Here is a 10,507-nt window from a genome sequence, read left to right on the forward strand (position 1 = left end):
TCATGCAACACATTTTTTTTTCAAGCAGTTATTGGTTGCTTGCAGTCAATGCACCTCATGCCTGCATCTACGGATAGGTAGATCCACAGGTGGGGGCTTGTGTATCCACCTTTGCCACTTGCTGTCATACCATGTGCCTGGGACACCTGCCACCCACGGCCCAAGAATTGTGTGGCCCCTGCTGGTATCCCAGTCCGCTTGTATGGACCACACCAATACCCTTTAGAAAAACAAAAACTAGTAGGTACTGAACTTGTGAAGACTTGCAAGCCTGCGCCATGCTTTGCTGCTTTACTGTGATTAGCCCCTGTATGTAAAGCTGGCATTGTTCATTAATAAGTCTAGAACCTGGTTCAGGTATAGAGAAATCACAGTCAAGTATAGTTGATAGTGCCATACAAGTTATTAAATTTACTAGGCATAATTAAACTTATCATTTCTAAAAAAAGAACCATACTGCTTCGAAAACCTATTTAGTGTGATACGTGTGGCCTGAACTAGATGTTCTATTCCAACCCATCCTCAAAAAGTAAGCCTTGATTGTCCAACTCTACTATGCCCTGAAAGGTAAAGCATTAAAAGGAGGACATTGTAATTTCAGTGTGCTCGCAGTAGCATCTGGTTTCTGCATTTCCTTGTCTCAGTTAAAAAGGTTCACCATCTGCCCTTGAGGTGGTCAGGGTCAGAGAAGCCGTCTGACAGTTAGAAAGAATGGAGGTTTAGTGGTCATTGGAAGTGAATGGATACCCAGAAAGAGTGACTGTTGAATGGTCAAAAGGAGTAAATTCTCTTCTTTTCTTAAAAGGAAAAGGATTGTATTCTGGCTTATTGGTATTGGGGGTGTGCACCCAAATGGAAGTGCCACTCCCATAGCCACCAACAACTAGTGTTTTTGATTTAAAAAAAAATAGTGAAAATGTTTCACCTAGATCAGTGGTTCCCAACCTGTGGTCCGGGGACCCCTGGGATAAAAATATGTGGTCCACCACAACTCTTACAAACACTTAGGTCACCTCCCTCCTGCAAAGTCCAGGAGGATATGTGGACTGGCAGAAGGGTGCTGGGAATGGAGGAATTTCCGACAAAGAGAACAAGAGTGGCTCTCTGGTAGGTGGGTTTTATAAGGTGTCCTTATAGAACTGAAGAACAGGCTGATGGGCTAGAGCTTGGAGGATGTCAGCCCATCCAGTCCCCCGTGGATTGGTGTGGAGAGGTTGCTTAGCCCATCCACACCAAAGCCCAGCCATTGCCCATTTAATATACCTCTGTACACTTGCATGAGGGTCAGTTGCTTTCCTCACCACCCGCCACACATAACCCAGAAGAGTAGTGTTGGCTTTTCTCCAGAAGAGCAATTCCTTGGCCATGCAAATGATTCTGCCATTTTGTTCACTCACAAACCAAAGTGGACTTTTTCTCGTTTTTCACACTCTGACGGTTCATGCTCTACAGTGCGCTGCCAACGACTCCTTATTCATCCAGCACTTTAGTACTGTAGTAAAGTCACCACACGAAACTGTTTCAGTTCAGTTCAGTACAGACGCAATTTAAACACCTTTTTACGATCCTTATTTAAGTTTAAAGTTTTCCTACCTGAATTAAACACATAAAATAACACTCCATTTAAGAAATATTCAGACTTGTCTGGATTCAAAGTGCTCAGCGGCACCTTACAACGCACCCAGTGTGTATTCTATATAATATTACAACAGTGTCCTTGATGTGTCCTATAAAACAAAGCACTTTCATCTGGGCCATTGAAAGCACTTGACAATCCGAGTCCAATATCAGTCAACAAACAGGTCCAGCACACAGTGTGGGTGAAGGGGGAGGCCTGCAGGACGGGGCAGGACAGAGGGCCCTCTGCTTCGTCCAATGCGGCCCTATTGACAGAGTTAGAGATACAGAAACACTCAAGACATGGGTAATGGCGGATAGCGGCCTAACAATGTTTTAGTGAGGTGTGGAGAGGGTATCATTGCCTCCATTTCAAATACAACGGGTGCTGTCTAAAAGCATTCCCAGCCAGCTGCCATGTATGACGTATAGCAAGCCTGCAACCACAGTTTCAGTGTCAGGCATAAGGCTAGAATTTAGCATCCTTTTAGGCTGACCCAGGAAAAGGAGGGATGGAATATCTTGTGTGTGCTTTTAGAATGTGCCGAGTTCAGTGCTGTTTGCCTGTGGGTGAAAATTCTATGGTTTGTCTGTTTATTGCTGGCAGAGACCACAACGTTCAGACTTTATATTTCAGAAGAACCTATTGTGTTTTGTATTTGCTTGCAGTGACTTCACTGCATTGTTTACTTTTCTGAGCACAACCCACTGCTGACTGCCAAAGTAAGAAGAAAGAAGATACAATCCTCTAGTCCCTGAAGCCACTGCTGCTCACCACAAGGCTGTTTACTCATCCTTAAGTCAATGGGTGTAGCCTCACCAAAATATCTGGGGGAGTGGAAGTGTCATCACGTAACCACCCTTCGATCCAATGGCATTATAGGAAGTGATGTTATATGAGCTTCGACACTGAATCCTACCAGGAAGTGAGGTCATGTGAGCTTCGTGCAGATGGCATAACAATATTTGACTCTGCTGAAGTTAAAAGCATCTTTAACGCACAGTTATATCATTACACAACAGTTACTAATAGAGATATGTCCATTAAATGTACGGTCTATATTTTAAATAGGGTGCTGACAGGATAGGAGCATTAAACGTTTCTATTTTTTACTGCATAGTGAAGTATGTTTTTTGGAAGAGGAGAATATATAGTGCCACCAAAAACCCCACACCAGGAACCCAAATTATCTATACCACAAGCTATTGCAACGTAATGGTTTCCCTAGTATACATTTCAATACAAAATGTATTGGAAAACTACAAAATAAACTAAATTATTACTCAGCGTTCTTAACATATTTGAATTAGCATCAGTTATAAGACAATCTCTTGCATTAAAGTGCAGAGGTCAACAATCACTAATTACCTCCTCAACTATGTATGTTCCAGGACATACTATTTGAGGGATGTCCACTTCTCCCAGACAACAGATGAAGTGGCATATTCGAAGATGGGCTCCTTCCCATTGGCGTCAATTCACTAAAATGTCAGGGGTAGTGGAAGCCACATTACATGCTACCGGACCTTTACTTTCCCTCACACGCATAAATGCTTACACATACACACATTCACATATTCGGTCACCTACACACACGCTTACCTGCAAGCATGCATACAAGTTATATTTAAAAGCGTATTTTACTCATTGCAGTTTCCAGGGAGGGTCATATTCCAGAGGATTGTACTCCATTTCTATTACACTAATAGTGAATAATAATTTATGTTTTATCATTCACTATTAGTGAAATAAAAGTTTTTACAGAAAATGAGGAAAATGCAGGCCCATCATCCATAAGGTTGAGCTGTCCTGTGTTCCTCTGATGCCAGTGGTCGCAAAGGTAGTGCTAGGAGTTGCAAAGGGACAAGCCTGTGGTCATAGATGCAGCCTCTGGCGACCCCTAAATGATGTCCATGCTCCTTCCAATCCCTTTCTGCCCTTCCTCACCCTAGAACCATAGAGGCAGAAACCCCCAGATCTTGCTGTTTTTATGGTTCACCTACAATACTGCACAAGCTGTCCAGTTTCAAGACTTAAGGCCTCATTACAAGACTCGTGGTGGCGGCCAGGACCGCCGCTGTTGTGACAGTCTGACCGCCACATTAAGACTCCGGTGGTCCGACCACCATCATCAGTAATCCCGATGGACTGATGGTGACAGAGATTGCATTCAGCCAGATGGCCCTGTTCAAAGCTTCGCCCTGCTGATAACAACCTTGTTCTCCGCCAGCCTATTCATGGCAGTTTACAGTCATAAAAAGGTTGGTGGAGAACAGGTGCAGAGGGTCACCGGGGGGCTACTGCACTGCCCATGCACTTGGCATGGGCAGTGCAGGTGTCCCCCTGCCCAGCACCTCGGTTTCCACCTATCTGCCTAGCAGGAAACTCATAATGTGTCCGGTCAGTGTGGCTGCAACCTCCCAGTCGGAAGTTCGGCGGACGGGAAGACCATGCTTCCCTTGTCCCATCATGTGTTTTCCCAGCTCTGGAGCAGGTCTCTTTAACATCCTTTTGATTGGATGACTTGTATTCTTCCACTTCTACTACTTGTATTATTTTTCATGTAAGCACTCCATGAGAGTACTTCTCACATCCATACCAAATATCCTCCCCCGATACCTTGTTGCTCTTTCCCTCGTGTGCTGCTCGCACTTTCTCATGTGCTTCTCTGCGCCCCAACCCCCGTCTACTCCTCCATCCTGGTCCTTTTTTTGCTGCCAACTCTCCCCCCTTACAAAAAAACGCATTAATGTTTCTCCAGTTTTCTTGCGTGGGTACGCACGCACATGCATAGTGGTGACGTATACATACAGTTGCGCTGTGACACAAATTCTGAATTTGGCAATAATTCACTTATGTACCTTAGGTGAGGTACACAGGCTGCCAATTCTGTATTATTTTTCTGATATTTTTTCCTTGATTGGGCGCGGGCCTTATTTTCAGTTTCGGTTTTGGGCGAGTTGTTCTGGGCTTTGGGTTTCAAATGTAGCTTTTGGCACTAGGAGTTTCATCGGTGTGGCTCAGACACGATGATTCTTCTGCCCAGGTGTTCCTCTCTCTCCGTGGTCCCGAGTACAGTGATCTCTTATTATCCTTCTCTGTGCCACTTCTTACATACAGCCCACCTAACCTCCCATGAGCACGACTTCGGTCCCTAATGCTCGGGGTTTACAGGAAGATCCCGGGGTCCCACTGCTTACAGTAACACTTCTTGGCAAAAGAACAGGCACGCTAAAAAGGCATGATTTAAATGAACAATGCAGGCAGAAGCAGCTGGATCCTTCTGAGGAGACCATGAGAAAGGAAAAATAATGTGCAGGCTCGCCTCTTCCTGAGCCATTCCTGCGCCTAGAGGTTAGTGTGATCTAGGACAAGCGCCTGGCCTTCAGGGACATCTTAAAGATTTGGGGATCCCTGGGTCGAACACGCTTTAAAGCGGGTCTTTTGGCCGTGAACAAGTGTTTCTCCACCGGGAGTTCCGGTGCCTCTAGGCACCGCACGGGTCTCTGGGAACGGAAACCTTATGGGGACCTCCAAGGGACAAGACCTGGGGCTCGACCTCGTAAACCCGGGGCTGGGCACACAGGCCACGGATTGGGGTGTCACTGTGATCAGCCAGTGACGGTCGCAGATTTCTGAGAGGAGGCTGGCACGCAGGCTCGAGCCCACAAAGTAAGAATACCGTCATTTACCCTTCGTGATGTTATCACCCCCACCCATTGTTCAGCGGGGGACTCACAATGGCCAGTTCCTGGAGTAAACTTCTACCTCGATTAGGCAAATCAACCGATTTATCGAACCCCTGCCTAAGCAGAGATCTACATTTAGGCCTAATTAAACCAATTATCTTTCGGCCCCGCAGGAAGCTGTGCTCCAAACCCACTTTGATCTTAACCATTGGCAGAAGGAAGAAACTATCAGGACGAAAGCAGGCACCCTGCTGAATGAATGAGTTATTGAATACACTTATTCGTGGGAAGACCCGATAACAATGTCTGCACAATAGCTTCCCTGCCCTAGCCTTTCACTTACAAGGTCGGTGCATTCTGGGAATTGTAGGCTCTGTTGACTTCAATGGAAGCAGCTATAGGTTGTTAAAGGAACTCGACTGGTAACTTGGGAGTCCTCTCGTTTTGAACAGATTGGAAGATGCTAGTAATAGAACATGAGAGAAGGTGTGAGAGTGGGATCCGGGAATGATCGGGTTAAATAAGTCAATGAATGAAGGACTTCTAGGCACGGTTCTGCAACCTTTCCTGTGTCCGTCGCTTTTCTGATGATACACGGATCTGGAGCCTAGAATCGGCAACTATCTAGTATGGGAGCGGACGATTCATTCCGAACAGCACCAGTGAGAGGGGCGTCATAACGTGCAGCGCGCAGAGTTGTTCGTGCAACCTTCGAATACGACACATGCCGGGAACAGGTTGCCTCCGTCCCAGTGGCGTAGCGTGGGGGGTGCAGGGGGGGGCCGGCCGCACCGGGCGCAACATCGGGGGGGGGGGGGGGGCGCTCGCACTCGCGAGTGCTAAAATCCACGGGTTAGGGGGCGCAAATGACTTGCCTTGCCCCGGGTACTGACAACCCACGCTACGCCACTACTCCGTCCTGACCGCACCGAAACTACCCCCTACCCACCCTGTAGGGTTAAGGTTACCATATGCCGTCAGAACATCGGGGCACCATTTCCCACACCTCGGAGCATTCTGGGAATGGTAGTTTTAGTTCATTCCAGTTGAGTCAATTTAAGTATGTAACCTGAAAACCGTGGTTTGTAGAAGAAACGCCCAGAATTGGAGGTTACTGCACGTGGTGACACGAGAAATGTGGTAACCTTATTTCATCCCCACCTCATACAGGATGCATCTCATCCAAGGAAATCCATAGCAACCCGATGGCACCTGCGAGGCAAACTCTACCCAAGAAAACAAACAAACCCTTGCACTGATGTCCACCGTTGTATGTGCAGTAGAGTCGGGCAGCGGACAGGGTCAAAGCGCCTGGTGTGCACAATGCATAGAAATAGGAGAAATATCGCTTTTGGATCCTAAATTGTATGTCACAGTTAAAAGAGAGACACAAACTTTATACAGCTACGCTTAATATGACTTTGAAACCAAGGTAAAAATCCTAGGATTAGAAGGAAATCAGAGACCAGGCAGGCTGCGCAATTTGTAGTGGCGGTGGGCGAGCAACCGGTTAGCTGGCAGAGCCGAGCTAAGGGCCTGGCTCGGCTCTTACAGCCCGTGTACGAGCCGAGCTCTGAAAAAATGTAGTACTTATTAAAAAGGATAAACATGAATTTAGAACCATTCCTTCCCCCACGCGCACACTGGTGACAGTGAAATTAAGGAACCAAAATTCAAGATAGTTGTCACTTGAACTCCGCCTGTGGCCAAAATGACTGTTACGCAACATTATAATCTATTAAAATAATATGTTTTTGTACAGCTGGAATTCTGAATTCGCGTTTTTGAAAGTGCTTTTAGGCGCAAAAAATAAGAAAAAATAATGTTGGTAAAATAAACTATTAGCTTAAATGCACACAATTTAAGCGGGAAAGCTGCGATTTATCCAGGACTTCTAGATTCATTTTGTGCAAATTACCACTAAATGGGTATCTATTTTCTCTTATTTTTAAGTACATACTTTTTTTTTCCCCCTCTGTGCATTTTTCTGCAGCTTGTATATAGCCGGGAACTCGACCGGGATTTATTGGAGAGCTTACTATAGCCACTCGTTACATCACACAAGGCCACATTCATTTTTAGATTCAGTGAGGTTAAGTGATTTTACCAGAATCACAGGACGCTGAGCCAACACCGAGGCTCCACTCTGATTCCCCCTTTCTCTAATCGATAGCTTTGGCCATTAAACCACGTTCTTGGAGGGGGTTAGGCAGAAGCCACATTAAATAGTTCGGCTCGGCATGGGTTCGAGGTTCCGACATGACCTCGAGCTGAGCCAGAGCCAAGCTGGAGGCTCGAGCACCGTTAATTTGCAAAATGTGAATAAAACGACAATGATACAGACCTATATTCGGGCGAATAATCATCTTAATTCGGTACACGTGTTCCATTCTTTTGCATCGTGCTCAAAGTGAACAGATAAAATTGCCACATTTGGAGATGGAGAAAACGCACACCAAATGCTATTTTAGAAAAAGAATAGCAGGTTACATAGATAGACCAGCAATTCACTGTACGTCGTGACATCATAGGCTCCGGTCAGTCTCCAACTCGCTTTGCTCAAAATTCAACTGAAAATCCATCCTTAAAAGGATATGCTTATATATCTCGTGCATAGATTTCCTGTCTCCATTTTCACTGTTGTGTATTTAACCTCTGATGCTATTCTCTACTCACCCCAGCATATATGTTTTTCCCATGCACTTCTGAAAGCTGGGTTACTATAGTTAAAATATTCTTGAACCAAACCCCTTCGCAAGGGTGCTACACAGCTGACATGTTTCCCAGGTCCAATCCTATGCGTAACTCGGTAGTCCAGTCCTGGTGCTTCCTTATAACTCTGGGAGTGGCAGGCCTAGTTTTACACTGGTCGGAGTTAAATAAGAGCACAAAGCCCAGCATTCTAAGAAAAAAAACGGGAGTGACCTAAATAGCCAAGGACGGACACGTGAAACCTGCTACATATTAAATGTGTTATTTTTACTGTTTTTATTAAAAAAAAAAAATGAAGAGAACTCTCTGAAATGCAAGTTTACTCCATCACCAAAGCCTTTGGCTTTTCTTTTAAACTATTTGATGTGGAGTGATTCAGAACTACAATATCCAGAATGCCTTAAAATGGGATCAGTCAGCCGGAGCCCGGTGTTCTGCAAACATTGCTTCCACACTGGGCATGTGCACGTGTGACAATCTTGCACGTGTGATAAAAGTGCACCCCACCCCAATGCTCGGGGTAGAGTAGCTTTCCTCTCCGAGAGCGCAGTGCAGTGTTTGACACACAAACGGGCCAGAACACGCGAATCCAACACACCATAGAAGAAACCAGCCCGTGCGCCACACCGGTGGCACACCTTTAACAAGATCTGGGCGTTCAGGAGTAAGCCATGCTAGCCTCTACGCCGGCGCGCGCGGTTCTGTTCATTGCAGCACACCACTGCTAGCTGCGAGTACCAGAACGCAAAGCAAAAACCCAGAGCTGGCCACTCCTCCCACTGGGCAGGGGCGTCTGTGGTGCCATGATTTAGGGTATAACGGGCTAGCTGGCCACGTCTTAGAAGCGCTGCTCTGGGAGCAGGAAGCTGAACTTTAAACTGCAGTGAACGTTCAGTGCCCACGTGCTTCGCTATTCGGGCACTTGCCTTGACATTCAACGACCCAATATATGCCACGTTATACATTACAAAGCTTGCTTTCTTTATCGGGACCCCTTCAATCAGCTGTAGGATCCCTAGCTTTACATGTACAAGAACTCATTTCGAGAACCACTGCCACGAACTTATTTTTAATCATAATTTGGCCCAGAGCGAGAAGGGGTCGTTTAAAGAAAGACACGAAAAGAGTGACCAAAGTTGAATCCAGGAATAGAGATGGACTTGCAAGAGTGAGATAAGTAAAGAATACTAAAGAAGTGGAGGAAAAGAGGCACGGGGTGAAATCCAAACTACACACACTTATTATCTAACCACTCGGTAGCACCATCTTTCGCGCTCCTGAGGAACCTGCACTTGTCATTTGTTCACAAATGAGGCACCAAGAAGTGCCCCAGGCTCACCTTGTCCTAGCAGAGCAGTCAGCAGCGCGGCCAGCAGCCAGGGCCTCTGGAGGCGCGGAGAATCCATCGCTTTACTGACAGGAATGGCTCGAGGATCTCTCAGGGGGAACAGCGCGCGCGCCCGCAGCGGGATGAAGGCCGGCAGCCCTGCCTCGTGCGCCTACTGCTGGAGAGCGGGGGCTTCCTGGCGCGCGGTGCTGCAAAGGGCTCCGGTGCTGCGAGACTGGCCTTCCTGGCCGAGGCAGACTCCCTTTCACAGCTCTCCTCGCGGGGGGCCTGGGGGAGGGCAAAGGGGGAGGTGTGTGGTGCTGCGGAGGCGAGCAGACCTGATGCCTGGACCAAAGTTAAACTTACTTAGAATGTGCCCTGCAGCCTGATAGCCGCCCCCTCTTGGCTAACCTGGCGCGATGTGACTCGGGGGACGAGCGATATTTCACAACCCAACTTCAAGGCTCGAAGGTCGAGGCCTCCAGTGATTTCCTCAAACCTTTCAATCTACCTCTAATTCAAACCAGATGATAGAGCTCGGATGCTGCGAGGTGTAAGCCCATACTCGCCCCCACCGAGCTCTGCATGCCATTAGTTTACAGTCACCAGGGGACGTGATGCAAAAGGTTTCTGTCTGAGAAACCTTTTCAAGTCTATAGAACCGTTATCTGGAAGCAATGCGCAAAAACTGGAATGTGAAAAAACAACGATATGGTCTCGTCATGATTTTGCCGTGCTTGCCCTGTTTCACAAACTTGCCGAGCTTTCCTATAAAAATTGACCCAAGGATGTTGTGAAACCTTAACGTCTGAGCAAAATCAAGTGTTTTTCAGTTGTGTTAGCACTGTATGTGCTGTTGAAATCACAGCAGCTGTGATTAATCAAGGTGGGGGTGAAACGCACGTCATCATTTTGGTGTTCTTTGAAAATCAAACCCAAATTACATGTGGTTAAATGTGACTTCGACTCTACCGTGAGCCTAAAGTTAACGCTATGGTGACTTGGCTACCCTTGGTCTGTAGAGTGGTCCTAATTCTGTTTTTCATGGTTACACTGCCAGCCTGTTGCTGGTTCGGACAGCGTTTCAAAATTTACAAACACAGAGCTTTCTGTGGTGCTATAGTGCACGCATGTGTTCATCCTTCGTTACATATCTCTTTC

General features: G+C 46.6%; 1 protein-coding gene across 3 annotated transcripts in view; it reads right to left on the bottom strand.

Annotated features, from left to right (window-relative positions):
* FBLN1 (fibulin 1) overlaps window positions 1-9,832 on the bottom strand; it is a 766,403-nt gene extending 756,571 nt beyond the window's left edge. The window contains exon 1 of one of the 3 annotated variants that reach the window (XM_069228256.1): window positions 9,713-9,731. In XM_069228256.1, coding sequence (XP_069084357.1) covers window position 9,713 — 1 coding nt within the window. In that variant the 5' untranslated portion in view covers window positions 9,714-9,731. Of the gene's footprint in view, window positions 1-9,358 lie in introns of all 3 variants that reach the window. The other 2 variants (XM_069228253.1, XM_069228255.1) reach the window with 2 other exon arrangements.
* Between the last annotated feature and the right edge of the window lie 675 nt (window positions 9,833-10,507).

Source organism: Pleurodeles waltl, chromosome 4_1 (genome assembly GCF_031143425.1).
Source record: "Pleurodeles waltl isolate 20211129_DDA chromosome 4_1, aPleWal1.hap1.20221129, whole genome shotgun sequence".
In the NCBI taxonomy this organism is placed as follows: domain Eukaryota; kingdom Metazoa; phylum Chordata; class Amphibia; order Caudata; family Salamandridae; genus Pleurodeles; species Pleurodeles waltl.